The sequence below is a fragment of the Myxine glutinosa genome, chromosome 1 (genome assembly GCF_964187855.1).
Source record: "Myxine glutinosa chromosome 1, kmMyxGlut1.1, whole genome shotgun sequence".
Taxonomy (NCBI): Eukaryota; Metazoa; Chordata; class Myxini; order Myxiniformes; family Myxinidae; genus Myxine; species Myxine glutinosa.
The window spans coordinates 224,294,623-224,315,060 of record NC_136261.1 but is presented as its reverse complement, the minus strand read 5'-3'; the positions used below and the strand labels follow the sequence as shown (position 1 = coordinate 224,315,060).

Genomic DNA, 20,438 nt, shown 5'->3' with positions numbered 1-20,438 from the left:
TGACTGCTGTCACAGGCAAGTTTATGGGCTGAATTGCATTAATAACTACCTTGTAATGTTTCTACACTAGCTGTTGAGAGATTTGTGTTTTGGTAAATAGCAACTCAAGATAGGTTTGATGCTATAATCTGTGCTGTATAACATGTGATAGCTTGCTTTTTAAAAAACAGAGGAACAAAATCTTATATGACTTTATAACCTCTGTGACCCTTTATGGATGTGTATGTGGATGCCTTTGTCATTCTGTCACAGTTCGTCATCTATTTTAACACTTTTTTTTCTATCTTGGGTTGGCCTTTTTGTTGTTTCTATCTGAACCCATGTCTCATGATGCTCGGATCTTGATCCATTTCAGATCACATATATTTTCTTGATTTGCCCATTATCTATGAATGTCCTTGTAAATCATGTCGAAGTACAAATATGTCTTCATCACATCGATGTCATGCATAAAATTTGCGTATAATCTCTACCGTAAGTCTCGTAAATGTTAAAAAATATAGAATTAATAGCAACTCTTGTGGGATTTCTCCTTGCACCTGCTGAAATATATATACATGACCACCATTTGTAGGAGATGGTGAATATAATAGAAGAAGAGTTAACCTTTGCGGAGGTGAAAGCCTTACGAGAGTTGGCAAAAGAGAGGGTTTTCCAGGAATCAGAGGTGAGATCATGCTTGTGGGATTGTCATCGAAACTGAAAGCAAATGTCATGACATTTACAGTATTTCCACATCTGCACCACTTAAGTCAATGGAGAGTAGTGAATTGTATTCTCAAAAGTTCCCACCATGATCATAGTCTCCTAAGACGTTGGTATAGCTTGATTTGTAGCTTCAACACGATGTTGCAGGTGCCTACAGGTGCTTACAGGTGTACAGTTATGTCAGTTAAATGGATATAGCCTTAATATGTTTAATTGCTTCAATCATGTACAGCAATACCCCGTTTTACGCCATTTCGACCTACGTCAAATCTGACTTTATGCCACTCTTCTAGAGTAAATTTCAGTTCAGCGAACGTCATTATGTGTGACTTTACGTCACTCCGACATCATAATAGGAGGACGTGAAAAAAATATTTAAAATAAATAAAATAGTACATAAAAATTAACAATAAAAGAAGCTAAAAAAACAATTTAAAATACAATAAAAAGCACATTAAAATATAAAGAAATGTACGTACAGTATACGTATGCGTAGCTGCTGGTTCTCATTCAAAACAAAGGCGACGCCATATGCATTTTGTCCTGTGCTGTGGTCGCGTGCTTGCTTTGCCTTTCGCTGTTATTTTTGTGATTATTCCTTTACTGTGTAAAACAACCAACGCAACGTGGCAACGGCGAAACATGACGATGCCGGCTCGGACGACCGTGACAGTATCATGCCTCGAGCCGGGGTGCCTCGATGGGCACCTCGCCGGCATCCGGCGTCGACGAACCGATCGAGGTGTTCATGTGCACATGTGCATGGATTTGCAAATGCCTGCCTGTACGTCGTCGTTTCTGCGTATATCGCATCGTCCAAAAAAAAAAATAAGCAAGCAACTTCGGCTGCTCGAGGAAAGACGGGGCACGTCTGCGACTAGGAGGCGAGCGACGATCCCCGGGGCGGCCGGGTTCACGGAACCCTAGCTCGTTCTTTCGTCACAGACGACACGACACGACCACCGGTGAAACTGCTCGGACACGTTGGGTAAAGCACGCCGTGGTGAAGCGAGCCGCGGAGCCACTCGGCACACAAGCCTGCTCACGGTCGACACGTCCGTGCCGGTCACCCCGTTCGAGGAGAAGACCCGATCTATAGAAAACAACGGAGGGACTCCCGATGGGGAGCGGCAAATATTCAGGGCGAAGCCGCAGCCTCCTCCAGTTATTGTCCCCCGTCGCACAGCGTAGCGAAAGGGGGACTATGGCTTTCCCCTCCGTCCGTGTGTCCGTCCGTCCATCCGTGCGTGCGGGCGTGCGTAAGCGAAGGACCGCATTCAAATTTGGTGTGTGGGTGCAACCCACGTCAAAATCCAAGATGGCCGCCGCCATGTATGTCTGATGCCATGTATGTCTGAACCTTGTGAGATGAATATCTTGAAAAATAAGTGAAGTACCAACTTCTAATCTGGTGTGTGGGTGTATCTAGGCATAAGGAAGAATGCTATTGAAAATTGGGTCGCCACGTCAAAATCTAAGATGGCCGCCGCCATGTATGTCTGAACCTTGAGATGCATATCTTGAAAAATAAGTGAAGTATCAACGTCTAATTTGGTGTGTGGGTGTATCTCGGCATAAGTAAGAATGCAATTGAAAATTGGGTCGCCACGTCAAAATACAAGATGGCCGCCACCATATATATGTCTGAACTTTGTGAGCGAAATATCGCGAAAAATAAGCGAAGTACCAACTTCTAATCTGGCGTGTGGGTGTATCTAGGCATAAGGAAGGACGCTGTTTAAAATTGGGTCGCCACGTCAAAATCCAAGATGGCCGCCGCCATGTATGTCTGAACCTTGTGAGATGAATATCTTGAAAAATAAGCGAAATACCAACTTCTAATTTGGTGTGTGGGTGTATCTCGGCATCAGGAAGAACGCTATTGAAAATTGGGTCGCCACGTCAAAATCCAAGATGGGCGCCGCCATGTATGTCTGAAACTTGTGAGATGAATATCTTGAAAAATAAGCGAAGTACCAACGTCTAATTTGGTGTGTGGGTGTATCTCAGCATAAGGAAGAAGGCTATTGAAAATTGGATCGCCACGTCAAAATCCAAGATGGCCGCCACCATATATATGTCTGAACCTTGTGAGCGAAATATCTCGAAAAATAAGCGAAGTACCAACTTCTAATCTTGTGTGTTGCTGTATCTAGGCATAAGGAAGAACGCTGTTTAAAATTGGGTCGCCACGTCAAAATCCAAGATGGGTGCCGCCATGTATGTCTGAAACTTGTGAGATGAATATCTTGAAAAATAAGCGAAGTACCAAATTGTAATTTGGTGTGTAGGTGTATCTCGGAATAAGGAAGAACTCTATTGAAAATTGGGTCGCCATGTCAAAATCCAAGATGGCCGCCACCATATATATGTCTGAACCTTGTGAGCGAAATATCTTGAAAAATAAGCGAAGTACCAACTTCTAATCTGGTGTGTGGGTGTATCTAGGCGCAAGCAAGAAGGCTGTTTAAAATTGGGTCGCCACGTTAAAATCCAAGATGGCCGCCGCCATGTATGTCTGAACCTGTATGGTTCAGAAGTTGGTAAGTGAAGGTAAGTTCATTTATCCCATCTCGTCTTCAGTTGTCATACCCTTCCTCCCGTCCATGGTACACGGAATCTTGTGGTGAGGCTGTTGCCCTGAAACAACTTGCTTTCGTCTCCCGGAAAGCAAATCCAACGGAAGGAAATCTCATTTCCTTTCACAAAGCCCGAAACAAGTGTGTGTCCACCCTCAGGAGAGCCAGGAAACAATATCTCACCATTCTCAAGACCGAACTCTCTTATCTGTCTCCCTCTTCCAAATCCTGGTGGCGTCTGGTCAAATCTGTTTCTGGTGTTTGTTCCCCCTCCATCCCCTCCCTCACCTCAAACGGCTTAACGGCTGACTCCACACGTGAAAAAGCTGAATGCCTCAACTCTGTGTTTGCCTCTAAATCTTGTGTCCCAAACCCATCCCTCTCTGTACCCACCGTACCCAGTCGTACCCAGCTGCTCCTGGACTATGTGTCCTTTCCTCCTGACAAGGTGGAAAAGTTTCTGTCAACCCTCGACTCTGATTCTGCAACTGGTCCTGACGGCATCAGCCCACGGGTCCTAAAATCATGTTCTTCCGCTCTTTCACTCCCTCTCTCTGTTCTCTTCACCCTCTCTTTTGCTCAAGGTCATCTGCCATCTGCTTGGAAATCGGCCAACATCACCGCTTTGCACAAAAAAGGTGCAAAAACAGATCCCAGCAACTACAGACCAATCAGCCTTCTCCCAATTATCAGCAAAGTCATGGAATCCATCATTGCTTCAGATATGAAATCTTTCCTCTTCTCCAATGGCTTGATCTCTGATCATCAATTTGGTTTCAGACCTGGTCACTCTACTCTGGACATGCTGCTTCTGCTTTCTCAACAATGGATGGAGGTCCTCAACGCCAAACAGGAAATTAGAGCTGTCTCCCTTGACATTTCACGTGCCTTCGATACGGTCTGGCACCCTGCTCTGCTCACAAAACCCTCCTCCTTTGGTATCCATGGAAATCTCCACGCATGGCTGGCGGACTTCCTCTCTGGTCGTAGTTAACGTGTGGCCCTGAATGGGTTTTTCTCATCTCCTCTTCCTGTTCAGGCTGGAGTTCCCCAAGGTAGTGTTCTGGGCCCTGTGCTTTTTCTGGTCTTCATCAATGATCTCTCTGACTCTCTTGAAAATCCTCTCTATCTCTTTGCTGACGACTCTACTCTTTGTCGCTCCATTCCTCATCCCTCAGATCGGCAGTCTGCAGCCTCCTCACTCTCTGCAGACCTGGACAAAATCACAGACTGGGCAAACAAATGGAACATGTCTTTCAATCCTGATAAATCTCACACTCTTACGATGTCTCTCCGAAAAGACCGACTGGAAAACCCTCCCATCCACTTTCTGAATAATCCTCTCCAAGAAGTTCTGTCACTCAAGCTTTTGGGTCTCACTATTTGCCATGATCTTTCCTGGGAAAACCACATTTCAAATCTCTGGCCTCCAAAGCCAGTCGCCGACTGGGCATCCTCCGTCGTGCGAAGTCCTTCCTTGGCACACCTGAGCTCCTCACCACATACAAGGCTTTCATCCACAGCTCTATGGAATACTGCTCTCCCCTCTGGTCTGGTGCTCCTGCCTCACACCTAGCCCGTCTTCACGCTGTTGAAACCAAAGCGTTCAGAATCATTGGAATCTCCCGCGATGAAGCTAACTCCAAGGGCCTTTCACTCACTCACCGCAGGCAGGTTGGTGGTCTTTCCGTCTTCTGCCGTCTCCTCTCTGGCCTTGCCCCCCCAGCCCTCTCTGGGCTCTGTCCCCCAAATATTCCTACAGGTCGCACAAGATCTGCCTGCAACCCTCTTATGGTTAAACTGCCAAAATCAAGACTTTCTGCTCACCTTCACTCCTTCATTCCTCTTTTCTCCTGCCTCTGGAACAAACTCCCTCACTCTCTTCAATCCCACTCCACCCTCCAGGTCTTTAAAACAGCTGTTCACCACCATCTCTTATCCTCCCCCATCCAAAACCTTGATCTTTTCTACCCCCGCTAATTTCGGTCCCCTTGTGTTTTATACCTCCCCCCCCCCCCCCCTCCCACGCCTCCTGACCCCAAGCCCTCTCCCTCCCACACTTCTCCCTGCTCTCAAATGTTGCGGTTGTGTGCTTCCCCTTCTCTCCCCATCTTGTCTTCCGCTCCCTCTTTTTGTGTATTTTGTTTGTCTGGTTTGTTTTGTTTGTTTGTTTGTGAAATAAATGTTAGCTCTTTCACGAGCCTCGATTCAGTATACAAAAAAAAAACCAAAAAAAAAAAACCTTGTGAGATGAATATCTTGGAAAATAAGCGAAGTACCAACTTCTAATTTGGTGTGTGGGTGTATCTCGGCATAAGGAAGAACGCTATTGTAAATTGGGTTGCCACGTCAAAATCCAAGATGGCCGCCACCATATATATGTCTGAATTTTGTGAGCGGAATATCTTGAAAAATAAGCGAAGTACCAATTTCTAATCTGGTGTGTGGGTGTATCTAGGCATAAGGAAGAACGCCATTGAAAATTGGGTCGCCACGTCAAAATCCAAGATGGCCGCCTCCATGTATGTCTGAACCTTGTGAGCTAAATATCATATCATAGCATGTTTTCTGCGTCTTCCACTTTGTCAACTCACATCACTTCACCGATGGGGGACCTAGGCGTAACGCTTGTTTACTCTAGTTTTACGGTGTTTGTCTTCATTTTAAGGCATTACGCCCGGTTTACGTCAAAAACCGAGTTACGTCACGGCTTATGGAACCAATTAATGACGTGGGCCAGGGTATTCCTGTACTGTATTGACGTTTTAACCAAAATCTTTTAACCTCTTTTCTAAAAACACTCCCAATAAAAGTATATATGTTGGCAAAGTCATGAGAAAACTGGCATGCCTTCTTTGTTAATTTATACAATGTTTTGACGGCAACTACTATTTGTTGTCGTGATTTTATTTTTTATTTTTTAGGACATTCCTTCTTCTCCTGAATATTCTGTTGCACAAGTTGAGGAACATTCAGCGCCAAAAAATTATTCTCCACAGGTATGGGATTTTGATGTTGTATTTTACACCATTATACAGTAAAACTTCAATTTAACGGATTTTGGATTTAACAGGCCAAATTTTCGGTGCTGATTCAACTTCAACTTCAATAATCGCATACAGCTATATAGATATATGTACAGTAAAACCTCTAACTGTGCTGATTCACCCTCACCTCAACCTTCTCCTATGAGGTTACAGGAGCATTCACCATTCAGTCTCTTAGCTACAACTATTCTGGAACTAACTGGCCCTGTGTCCAGATTCTTTCAAAAGGAAGAATATTCCTGACAGCTTACCAACACTCAAGGTTTAATTAACTCATAACTTTATTTTGAATCACTTGAATGTGACGATAAAATAAAATAAAAAACCATGCTTTCTCATACGAGTTCACACACATTCACCACAAAAAGGGAAGTGAAATCGCCCTACCCTCCCAAACAGAGATGACACAAAACATGGGTGGAACATAAATATGCATTTGTACAATCAAACTTGGTTCCATCACACCGACTCAGAATAAAAGTATTCCGAGTCATCACAATCGATGGCAAAACCATGTTCAATTAACCACAAATGGCGAGTTCAGTAAAGTAGATACTTATTTCATTTCTATTTCTTCTGTTTCATGTTCCTATCCCAACAGGCTAACAGCTGTAAATGCTGTCAAAGTATTAACTCGGGGGAGGGGACGGGGCGGGGGGGGGGGGGGGGGGACTAGGGTGGACTAGGGTGGTCCACAGATATATGTAATAATTAATACGATTAAAAATCCATGCTCCACAAGGCTGCCCTTGTTCCTATGTTTATTAAGATTATATGAACCAAATATGAGGTCAATTTGAACTTATTTAGAGGTTTCTCAAAAAATAACATTTTAAATTTATCCTGTTTTTTTCAGATGGCAGAAACTCGCAGCTCTTCCACAGTTTGGTTGCTGGGCAAGTCTGAAAAGGAAATATGTGGGGGACTACCAACCAAAGGACACACATTGCAGAAAATGGTGTACCATCACATACAAGAACACCATACAGTTCGTGAAAGTGCCAAACTTAGTGTACAAGCTGTGTGTGCATACTGGGAGAAAGCACGAATTCCAGTGCAGAGAGTAGATTCCTGTGAGCGCCAACTTTTGAAGTTGTATGATGCCTACAAACTGGTAAAGAAAAATAGAACCAAGACATTCGAAAACTACAGAGTGAAGGAGCAGATGTTCAAAGATGATCTTCAATCCCTCTTCGATATCTCACCAAATGATGCGCTTGAGAAAATGACGAATGAAGAAGACAAAGCATTCCTTATCATGCAGCATGAGGATCCCTCAAGTTCACGTATGGGATCTGTGGACAACACTGGCAGAGAAGGAGAACAGAAAGCGTATCAGGCTTGAGAATGAAGATAAAAGAAAGAAGAAACATGCTGCTGAGACTCTAACAGCAATGCAATCTGTTCCATCAAATCGGCTGTGGTTGATGATGATGATGAGTGAGATTGAAAGCTCCGATTCAGGGGACAATGAATTCAAACTCCAAAGTCCATCTTCTGCCAAACAGGCGAAAAAGGCTCCCATCAAGGTGATCACTCCAGCAATAGTGGCAACTCTGGACAGAGTAAATCTCTCAGATCGGCGTGCTATGTTTGTGGCCAGTGCTTTTGCACAATCTCTTGGTCATACCATTGAAGACGAGTGCAAGCCAACAATAATAAATAATTTGAGTAATTGAAAAGAGATAATTATCTATGAATTGATGTATGATGCTAAAAATTCTGTATCTTATTATTCATTAAAATTTGTCAACATTTTGAGCAACCTCTAAATATTGTCCAATCAAGCTCAAATTTTCACCACAAACTACTTTCTTCAATAGGAATCGGGGCAGGCATGAAAATCCAATCTTCAAATTTTTGGACCACCCTAATATATATATATATATACACACAACACAGTGTGTGTCATTTGACATATTAGCACACTTTAATTTATGCTTATATGCTACCAGTAACGCTCACTTCCTATACGAGCGAAATATGGTGTCAGTGAAGGAGATTCAGTGCCAATTCAAGAAGTCAGGTTTAACTGGCAAGCTGTTCGAATCAGAGCTAAATCTACACGAAGTGTTAAAAATGAACGTGAAATTTTACACTTTGTCGTACAATTTAACAAATTGCTTATAATTCTATGCCGATTCAAGGAGAAGAATAAAAAGAAGTCCATGAGTTTTGACTTGCCCGCTTTTTGGGGCTCACCCGGGCTAGTCACGTAAACAAGTGAAATGGAAAATAAATACTTTCGCACTTTATGGGAATTTTTATGTGTGTGATTGATGTTAAAATGTTCCCAACTTTTTGCCTGATCCATTGTAGGGTGATGCAAAGATGCATGCTCGAGTGCTTCCTGACTATATGTAATTTTTTGTGGGAGATGAAGGGGTAGAGGATAGAGGGTAGAGGTTTGGGGTGGAAGGAGTCGGGCAGATGTTTGTGCAAAATAAAAATGTCCACTGCATGTGTTATGGCAGGGCAGCATTGGATACTTGAAGTACCTTCAGTCTTGGTTTCCAGGTTGGACTGGCTGGGCCAACAGTTCTTCCCAGGTTGGGGCCTCAATGGACCGTACAGGTATATCTAGTCATGATAATTATGGAAATCTTTCCTGTCTCATCTGTTTCTGGCATGAAGAATAGTCGCAAAATTAAAATTGAGTTAACGACCATTAGCATGCGTTTTGAATCAGTAGAAAGATAAAGCAAGATAATGGGGGTAATGTGTGCGATGTTTGAAAAGTTATACAAATGAGATATTGCAATACTCCAACACGCAAACCTTTTTTTATCAATATATGATTATATATAATTAGTAAGAAAACTATTTTTTATCGATTATTTACAGTGCCTTCAGAAAGCATTCACACCCCTTGACATTTTTCACATTTTCTTGTAGCAGCATGAATTTAAAATGGTTTAAACTGAAATTTTTTGTCACTTAATCCACAAATAATACCCCATAATGTCAAAGTGGAATGTTTTTGTTTTTTGTTTTTTTTAGAAATTTTTACAAAATAATGAATAATGAAAAGCTGAAATGTCTTAAGTCAATAAGCATTCAACCCCTTTGCAATGACACTCCAAATTGAGCTCAGGTGTATCCAATTTCCTTTGATCATCCTTGAGATGTCTCTACAACTTGAGTGGAGTCCACCTGTGGACAATTCAATTGATTGAATATGATTTAGAAAGAAACACACTTGTGCATAAGTTCCCACAGTTGACAGTGCATGTCAGAGCAGAAACTCTACCATGAAGTCCAAGGAACTGTATGTTGAACTCCGAGATAGAATTGTGAGAAGACGTAGATCTGGGGAAGGGTATAAACTTTTTTTCTAGAGTGTCGAAAGTTCCCAAGAGAAGAGCAGTGAGCTGCATCATTAGAAAATGGAAATACAAGTCAGGAGACAACGATGGTTCACGAGCGAGCGGTATTCAATGACAAAGGTCAAAACCGACATTGAAAATATATAAATAGGAATGTATTATCTGTTATGAGACTAGTTAGCTACACAATACCGAAAATTAGGTTCGATTCCGATAACTGAAAATTTGACCTTTGTGACCTTGAAATGTCAAAACGAAGGTTACTGACCTAGAAATGAGATAGAAAATAATGTATAATCAGTTATGAGGTTAGTTAGCTACACAATACCGAAAATTCGGTTAGATTCCGACAACTTTGAAAATTTGACCTTTGTGGCCTTCAAAGGTCAAAGGTCGAAGATTCTGAAATTTGTTGGAAAACTTGTATTTCATGATGTATGTGATAATATAAAAACATGTACAACATTTCACCCTATCAGGAAGCGAACAATGTAATAAAACCATCAAAAATCGACTTTTCTAAATTTTGTGACCTTGTGACCTTGACCTTGGGGCGAAAATGAAAAATTGAGCTCCGTGGGACTAGACACATGACATTGGCCGAACCAAATACCGAAACCCCTGTCAGATTCCACCAAACCCCTCACAGAAGATGTAGCTTGAAATTGATTACCCCCTAAAAAGACATCTTTTTTGGGCGTGGCTCCGCCCACAATGGGCGCAATACGCCCACTCTAGACAGGACACAACCAGATCATGATATCAACCTCCCACCCAAGTTTCATCAAGATCGGATGATATCATCAGGTAGTTATGCTGCGGACAGACAGACACAGACACACACCCATGACGAATATACAACAACAACAACATGCATTTTAAGGCCATTTTCCCTGCGAGAGCGGGGGTTAGCCTTGCGGTCCCCATGACAATCTTCTCCATTTTGCCCTATTTTCTGCATCTCTCCTTGTTAACCCCCTTGCCTGCATTTCTTCTTCCACCATCTTTAGCCAAGTCTTTCTCGGTCTTCCCCGTCCTCTACTTCCTTCTACATTAATTTCCATCACTCTTCTCAACCAGTCACTTTCATCCTTCCTCAACACATGACCAAACCATCTCAACCTGTTCCTCTTCACAGCATCAATCACAGGCAATATTCCCATCATCTTTCGCAATTCATCATTTGTCTCCTTCTCTCTCAACGATACTCCGCACATCCATCGAACCATTCGCATTTCCACCCTTTCCAGCCTTCGTTGCTGCTCTACGTTCATTACCCATGTCTCGCTCCCATAAATCATAACACTTCTCACACATGCAGCATACACCTTTCCCTTCAGCTTCAGCGACACTCTCCTCCTCATCAGCACGCCACTCAGTTCCCGAAACTTCTTCCATGCACATCTCACTCGAGCAACCGTTGCCGAGTCTGATCCACCTTCTCCATTCAGCATGTCTCCGAGGTAGCAAAATGTTTTCACACCTTCCAGCTTCACGCCGTCTCCAAGATCCAACTCAACATTTCCTCCATCTGCAGCTCCCTCTGTGCACACCTTACATTTGAATGTAGCTGCCACACTGGTAAATGACCCTCTCAGACCACTACATTTTTGATGAACCCACTCAGCGCACATTGTACATTGAATGGAGTTCACTCCGACACCCTTCCTGCACACAGCACATGGCCACTTCCCCGTTCTTTCCACCTCACCACATGCTTTACCACTTGCCATCACCTTCGTCTTTCCGATATTCACCTTTTTTTTTTTTTTTTTTTTTTTGTATACAAGATCGAGGCTCGTGAAAGAGCGAACATTAATCACAGAGAAAGACAAACAGACACATAAAACAAATAACATCGGGAGCGGTAGACAAGATGGGGAGAGAGGGGGAAGGACACAAACACAATATTTGAGAGCAGGGACCGAGAGACATGGAGACATCGAGAGAACTGTGGGAGGGAGAGGGTTTTGGGGGGAGGCATGGGAAGGGTGGGGGTAGGAGAGGTATAAAACATATGGACACTGCCAGGACTTCCAGGAAAGAAGTTGGAATTTCATACAAGGTGGATCTGGGGTGAATTAGTGGGGGTAGAAAAGATCAAGGTTTTGGATGGGGGAAGATAAGAGATGGTGGTGAACAGCTGTTTTAAAGACGTGGAGGGAGGAGTGTGATTGAAGTGAGTGTGGGAGTTTGTTCCAGAGGCGGGAGAAAAGAGGAATGAAAGAGTGAAGGTGAGCAGAGAGCCGAGATTTCGGCAGTTTAACCATCGGAGGGTGGCTGGCAGATCTTGTGCGACCTGTAGGAATATTTGGGGGACAGAGCACAGAGAGAGCTGGGGGAGCAAGGCCGGAGAGGAGTCGGTAGAAGACAGAAAGACCACCTACCTGCCTTTGGTGAGTGAGTGAAAGGCCCTCAGAGATAGCTTCATCGTGGGAGATTCCAATGATTCTGAAAGCTTTGGATTCAACAGCGTGAAGCCGAGCCAGGTGTGAGGCAGGAGCACCAGCCCATAGGGGAGAACAGTATTCCATTGAGCTGCGGATGAAAGCCTTGTATGTGGTGAGGAGCTCAGGTGTGCCTAGGAAGGACTTCGCACGACGGAGTATGCTCAGTCGGCGACTGGCTTTGGAGGCCAGCTTGGAAATGTGGTTTTCCCAGGAAAGATCATGGCAGATAGTGAGACCCAAAAGCTTGAGCGACAGAACTTCTTGGAGAGGATTGTTGAGAAAGTAGATGGGAGGGTTGTCCAGTTGATCTTTTCGGAGAGACATAGTAAGAGTGTGAGATTTGTCAGGATTGAAAGACATGTTCCACTTGTTTGACCAGTCTGTGATTTTGTCCAGGTCTTCAGAGAGTGAGGAGGCTGCAGACTGCCGATCTGAGGGAAGAGGAATGGAGTGGCAGAGAGTGGAGTCATCAGCAAAGAGATGGAGAGGATTTTCCAGATAGTCAGAGAGATCATTGATAAAGACCAGAAAAAGCACAGGGCCCAGCACACTGCCTTGGGGAACTCCAGCCTGAACAGGAAGGGGAGATGAGAGAAATCCATTCAGGGCCTTTTGTCTCCTGGACCTTCAGACCTTTTGTCTCCATACATTCCTTCCACTTGTTCATCTTTTCCTTCAGTCCATCCATACTTTCTGCAATCAACACCAGATCATCTGCATACAACAACTCCCACGGTAAACCCTCCTTTACGTTCTGAGCCAGCACCTCCATCACAGCTACAAATAGTAGTGGACTTAGTACCGACCCCTGATGCACTCCCACCTTCACCTCAAACTCACCACTGTTCCCGTCCTTCGTCGTTACAGCTGTGCGCGCTCCTTTGTACATTGCCATCACTACTCTGATCAACCATTCCTCCACTCCTAACTTCCTCAATGCCCATGTCAATACTTTGCGTGGAACCCTATCGAATGCTTTCTCCAGATCAACAAACCCAAAAAACAACTTCTTCCTCTTCTCCATGTACTTCTCCTGCAACTGCCTCACAATGAAAAGCGCGTCTGTCATTCCTCTTCCTGGCATAAATCCAAACTGCATTTCGTCAATCTTCACTTTCTTCCTTATCCTCCTCTCCAACACCCTTTCCAATACCTTCATTCCATGCTCCAATAACTTTATCGCTCGGTACGAGCCACAATCCAGAGGGTCACCTTTCCGCTTGTATAGAGGGACGAGGGTACTCAGTTCCCAATCCACTGGAATGCGGCCTTCTTTCACCACCAGATTACAGATCTCTGTCATTCTCTTCACACCCCAACTTCCTGCTGCCTTCAACATATCTCCCACAACTCCCGTCGGCCCTCCCGCTTTTCCACTCTTCATTGCTTTTATCGCTTCCTCAACTTCCTTCTCAGTTATCTTCTCTGCCGGTCCTAAAACTGGGTTACTCTCTATGTTGCCATCCCATTCATTCTCTGTATTGGGACCTTGGGATCCTTGGGACTCATGACGAATATAATGGTGACTATTTGATAACTCGTGAACCAAAAATGGAACTACCCAGAGTCTTCTTAGAGCTGGCCATCCAACAAAACTGAGCAACTGGGCAGTAAGGTCCTTTGTCAGGGAGGTGACCAAGAACCCAATGACCACTCTGACAGAACTACAGATTTCATTGGTTGAAATGGGAAAACGTGCCGGAAGGACAACAGTCTCAGCAGCACTTCACAAATCTAGGCTTTATGGGAGAGTGGCCAGAAGGCAGCCACTCCTGAGAAAAGGGCACATTAGAGCATGCCTAGAGTTTGTAAAAAGGCACGTGAAAGATTCTGAGAGCATGAGGCAAAATATTATGTGGTCTGATGAGACGAAAATTGAACTCTTTGGCCTGAATGCAAAATCCTACGTCTGGTGGAAGCCAAGCACAGCTCATCACCCATCTAACACCATGCTTTTCAGCAGCAGGGACTGGGAGATTTGTAACGATAGAGAGAACAATGAATGGAGCCAAATGCAGGCAAGCCCTTGTGGAGAACCTGCTTCAGATTGCAAAAGACAGATCGCGGTGAAGATTTACATCCCAACAGGCCAATGACCCCAAGCATACAGTCAAAGCAACACTGTAATGGCTTCATAACAAGAATGTGGAAGTCCTTGAGTGGCCCAGCTAAAGCCCAGACTTGAATCCCATTGATCATCTGTAGAAAGACTTGAATATTGTTGTTCACTGATTCTTCCCATCCAACTTGACAGACCTTCGTGTTGGCTTAGCGGTTAGGTTGCCGGCTTGGGATCCTCGGATCCTGGGTTTGAATCCCGGTCAATCGTTGAATTAACACCAGGGGGGTTAACACCAGGGGACTCAGCCTGTCATCCTTCCGAGGTCGGCAAATTGAGTACCAGTTCACTGGTAATTTCCTGTGTGTCGCAAGAGGCGACTAACAGGGTTCGCGGCAGGAAGGGCATCCGGCCATAAAACATTGCTTCAAAAAGGGGACCAAGGTGCCCGAAAAAGGCCAACCCCTGCTCTGCGGTGAAAAATGGCCTCCAAAGGTGGTTCAACTTGACAGACCTTGAGCAAATCTGCAAGGAATAATGGGAGAAACCCTCCAAATCCAGATGTGCTGAGCTGATACAGACATACTCAAGAAGACTCGAAGTTGTAATCGCTGCCAAAGGTGCTTCTACGAAGTATTGACTCAGCGGGTTGAATACTTATGTAAATTACATATTTCTGTGTTTCGTTTTGATTAATTTGTAAAAATTTCAATAAAAACACTACTTTGACGTTATGGGATATTATGTGTCGATCAGTGCCAAAAAAATCTCAATATAATCCATTTCAAATTCAGGCGGTAACACAACAAAATGTGAAAAAGTCAAGGGATGTGAATACTTTCTGAAGACACTGTACCATACTTGTTTATTGGAAAAAATGTTTTGGCATGTCTTGGACTATTTGTGAGTGTTTGATTCGGAGAATTTTATGAATAACCCTCCTTTGAGAGAAAATAAGTCTTTGAAATTTTTGCCCAAGCATCAAAGAATCGTTCAAATATTTTTCCAATTGAAATTGGCTTGCCAAGCTAAATTTTCAACTGTTCTCTCATAGTTATTTCAATTAATGTTGATTCTTTCAGTGGTATTCATTCACTTCTCCTGTACCCTTTTCTGTAGATGAGGAAATCCTCGGAGTTATCACGGATCTCACAGCCTCACGTTCTCTGGGTCGACGTGATGCAGTCTTTGCTCGCCTCCACTTCATTCTGGATACAGCCACACTGACATTGGAGGGAGAGCCATCTGTTGAGAATGGCAAAGCTGTGGCCTTTGTGGAATTGGCTGTGTCTAGTAAGAGACATTTTCTTCTTACACTGTGACATAGTAGGCATAGTAGGCATAGTAGCATAGTACATTACAGACGTACACAGTAGTAGCACATACATAGTACACAGTAGCATAGTGCATAGTAGGCATAGACATAGTAGTACATAGTAGGCAGACGAACCAAACATTTGTTCATTTCTTAAGCGTACTACCGTAAACCTGGGAAAATGCTCTCGTATTTATTGTGGCTCAATTGAAAAACAGCATATTTGACATTTTGGTAATATTTTTAGTGAAGCACAAAATATATTGATCTTTTCAAATTAACTCCAGAATTTCCAATAATAAATGCACCAGGGGATTTTCACACACAGTGTGGTCACACACAGTCAGTCATGGCTGTTGTCTACCGCCCTCCCAAACCACACCCATCATTCCTGTCTGACTTCTCCTACTTTCTGACCCAGCTATGTTCCCTCTCCCCCTCAATCCTCCTCCTTGGTGATTTCAATATCCACATGGACTCCACTGACTCCACGCTAACCACTGACTTCACTGATTTACTCACCTGCTTTAACCTCACTCAACATGTCAACTTTCCTACCCATAACCGTGGTCACATTTTGGACCTTGTCTGCTCTACTGGACTAATTTTGCACCATCTCTCTGGCTCCGACCTCACTCTCTCTGACCACCTAGCCATCACTCTGACCATCAACATCCCCACCCCAGCACCAAGGCATTATCGCACTATCAACTTCCGTAAGCTAAACGCTCTTTCACCTGCCTCATTCTCATCGACCCTCTCTGAAAAAATGTCCACTTCTCCCTTCGTTGACCTCCACACCCCTTCTGACCTCACTGACTACTACAACCACACTCTCTCCTCCTGCCTTGACCAACTTGCGCCTATAAAAACCAAAACAGTTTCTTTCACCCATTCTGCTCCCTGGTTTACCCCTGAACTCCGCCTGATGAAAACTCGTGCTCGCCAACTTGAAAGACTCCGCAATAAAACAGGTCTCACAGTTCACTCCCAGGCCTACAAGGACCACATACAACACTATAAAGATGCCCTCTCCCGCGCCCGCTCCGCCTACTACTCTCAAATTATCCACTCTGGCTCCGGAAACCCAAAAGCACTCTTCTCTACAATAAACAAACTCCTCAGCCCCCTGAACACCACCACCCAGTCATTCACAATAGACAACTGCATCTCCTTCCTTTCATTCTTCCAACGCAAAATTGAAAACATCTACAACAGCTTGACCACCGCCGCACCCGCTCCCCCTCAAACCACCTGCCCCCCCTTATCCTGCCATCCCCTGTCTCAATTCTCCCCAGTCTCCCCTACTGACCTCTCTGAACTCCTCATCGGAATGAAAACTGCCACCTGCACTCTTGACCCCATCCCCTCCAGCTTTGTCAAGGCCTCCCTTCCTGCTCTCTCTCCACTTATCATTGCAACAATAAACTCCTCCCTGTCTACAGGCATCGTCCCACCATCCCTCAAAATTGCTGCTGTTACCCCCATTCTGAAAAAACCTGGACTAAACCCTGACACCCTAAACAACTTCAGACCCATCTCCAACCTACCCTTTCTGTCAAAGGTTTAGGAACGTGCTGTAGCCACTCAACTCAAACATCACCTCTCTGCCAATAACCTGTATGAAACATTCCAATCCGGATTCCGCTCCAACCACAGTACTGAAACTGCTCTCCTCAAAATCACCAACGACCTTCTCCTCTCCTCTGACGCTGGCAACCTCAACATTCTCATCCTCCTCGACCTCAGCGCCGCCTTTGACACCATCGATCACACCATCCTCCTCACCCGACTTGAAACCACCTTTAACATTACCGGCACTGCCCTCTCTTGGATTAAATCATACCTCTCTGACAGACGTCAGTTCATCTCCATCAATAACTGCAAATCCCCCACTGCTCCCCTCCCCCATGGTGTCCCCCAAGGTTCAGTTCTTGGCCCCCTCCTCTTCATCCTTTACCTGTCCCCCCTCGGTCACTTAATCTGCCGTCATGGTCTCCAATTCCACTGCTTCGCCGATGACATCCAGCTTTTCATCTCCCACCAAGTCCATCTCCACCGCCACCCACTCTATCCTGACAAACTGCATCACTGAAATAAAATCCTGGCTTCAAATCAACTTCCTCAAACTTAACTGTGATAAATCTGAAATAATCATCATTGGCCCAAAAACGCTCACCAAGTCCACCCATAACTTTGCCCTCAACATCGACGGTTTCCCAGTATCCACCTCCCCTCACATCTGGAATCTTGGCATCATCTTTGACCAAACCCTCTCCTTCGACAAATACACTAAACAGATCACAAAGACAGCCTTCTTTCACCTGAAAAACATCGCCCGTCTCCGTCCATCCCTCTCCTCCGTGGTTGCAGAAACCCTCATCCACGCCTTCATCACTTCCCGTCTGGACTACTGCAATAGCCTCCTTTATGGTTCACCCTCAACAATCACCAATGAACTCCAATACATTCAGAACTCCGCTGCCCGTCTACTCACCCATTCCCGGACCCGTGACCACATCACCCCCGTCCTTTACAAGCTTCACTGGCTCCCCATCTCCCAGAGAATCCAGTACAAAATCCTCCTCTTGACCTACAAAGCCCTCCATAACCTGGCCCCATCCTACCTGGCTGACCTCCTCTCCAGACACACTCCCACCCGCAACCTCCGCTCTGCTGGTACCAACCTCCTGACTCCCCCCCCCATCCGGACCAAATTTAGATCCTGGGGGGACAGGGCCTTCTCCATCGCTGCTCCCACCCTCTGGAACTCGCTACCTCACACCATCAGAGACTCCTCCTCACTCACCACATTCAAAACATCACTCAAGACCCACCTGTTCAACACTGCATTCAACATTTAACCCACAGCATCTAACCCCTGACTATCTCTTCTCCTTCTCCCTCCTTTGTGCTTTGAATATTTCCCTATCGATTCTTCTTTTTTTGCAATTGTCTTTATGTTTTGCTATGCATTATGTTTTGCACTCTGTCAAAGCGTCTTTGGGCTTCCTGAAAAGCGCTATATAAAATAAATGCATTATTATTATTATTATTATTTTATTTTAGCAAAATCTGTGCCGATTTTGGTATTCAAGATTTGTGACCGAAGTTCTGCTGTAAAGCATGATTTCAGAGTGGATTTGCTTCTCTCTCTGATTTAAAGGGTGACAAATATTATTTTGGATGCAATTCCTGTTCACAGATCTGATGCACATACACACATAAGGACTTGTGCCTGTGTGACGGATGAGGTGTGTGGGGTGGAACCACAACGTCTTTTGTTTTTCTTACAGAATAGCCGTTTTTGCTTATAAAATTAAGGTTTATGGAAGAGCGAGGTGACAGAGCTTAAAAGACAACTGGGCCATTTGGGGCCACAGTTGGTCGCAACAAGCAAGGGAAGGAATGAATCGATTTGATTGAATCAAAATTTGATTCAAAATCAAATTGAATGAATCAATTTGATTGAATCAATTTGACTGAACAAAAATAATCTGCTACCATGAAATGCAAAAGTTATTCTTTGCTGTTTTAAAAATTATTATCCCCACTCTTTATAAAAAAAAAAAAAAAATGGGAGATATTGTAATCTGCTCTGTCTGTCTGTCTGTCACACTGTCATCCTAAACGGTTTTTCAAAAATTCACCAAACTTGAAAGTTATGATCACCACTTGGCAATTTTTTGTCTTGCACCCTGTTGCAGGGTCAAAAGGTCAAATATCAAAAAATTGAGTTACGGGCACAATTTAAAATATTTTTAATGAAACTTTGTATATGCAATCAACATTGGGGGATGCATGAAATATGTAACAATTTTTTTGGAATTGACCCCAGGTTCATGCCCTAAGGCCCAAGGAGTGGGGAATTGGGGTCTCAGAAGTCAAAATGGAAAAAAAACTCCAACTTTTATATTGGGTCATTCCTGGTGGAACGGTTTGCCATTTTTCAACTTTGCTTGAGGTGGAAAGTTTGGACATTTGTGATGGCACACGATCAACTTCACTCTCATTTTAGATGCCAATGCAGCCAAGCTTATATTTTTTGGCCAAAAAATGGCATATTGTTGAAATTCAATGGTCATCATAATATAATGTTGATATTGTTGTTATTGTTTATTATTGTTATTGTTATTGAGGGGGAGCCTGGTGTTGGCTTAGCGGTTAGGGTGCCGGCTTGGGATCCTAGGATCCTGGGTTCGAATCCCGGTTGATCGCTGAATTAACGCCAGGGGGGTTGACTCAGCCTGTCATCCTTCCGAGGTCGGCAAAATGAGTACCAGCTTGCTGGGATGAATGATCCCGGTGTGTACCCCGGCTTAGAATAGGTACACCGTATCCCTGCGCATCGTAAGAGGCGACCAAGGGTTGGCGTCAGGAAGGGCATCCGGCCATAAAAACATTGCCTCAAAACAGGGAACCATGATTGTCATGGGGCCCGCAAGGCTAACCCCTGCTCTAGCGGGGAAAAGGGCCTTAAAACGATCATTCATTCATTCATTCATTGTTGTTATTGTTGAACTCGTGTGAAAAAGCACAAATATTTTCTTTGGTTATGTTTGTCTTCTGTATTTTTTGTCAGTTTAACTGATACCATATTTTATGTGATGAATTTATGCTTGCCTCATCTTGAATATACAGCCTCGTCAGAAGGCTTAACCGATGGCCAAGTTGAATTTGGATTTGGAATTTGCTACACGGTAGCGAAATGTATTGCTGATATATGGTGTGATATAAAAATGTATGTTGAAGATGTAGGCACAGCTTCTCCAAATTAAAGTAAATCTAATGACAAGATTTTTTGGGGATAAACCAGAAAATGCAGGTCCTGTGTGCTATTGTGGGGCAGTAACAGTTAGACAAACTTTAAGTATAATGGGCTCCTTTGTTTTGGATGCAGTAAAATGAAAATAACAATGCCTTGTTTTTGTCCAGTAAACCCTCAAATATCGCG

At 44.0% G+C, this 20,438-nt stretch overlaps 2 protein-coding genes across 2 annotated transcripts in view; both read left to right on the top strand.

The window, feature by feature from the left end:
• The window catches only part of LOC144891290 (uncharacterized), a 981,422-nt gene that overhangs the window by 490,003 nt on the left and 470,981 nt on the right, over positions 1–20,438 (top strand). The window lies entirely within an intron of this gene.
• LOC137434335 (intermembrane lipid transfer protein VPS13D) overlaps positions 1–20,438 on the top strand; it is a gene marked incomplete at its 3' end in the record, with an annotated part of 220,793 nt that overhangs the window by 52,375 nt on the left and 147,980 nt on the right. Inside the window, 4 exon segments of the mRNA XM_078784227.1 lie at positions 575–667; positions 6,212–6,286; positions 8,809–8,908; positions 15,289–15,462. Coding sequence (XP_078640353.1) covers positions 575–667; positions 6,212–6,286; positions 8,809–8,908; positions 15,289–15,462 — 442 coding nt within the window.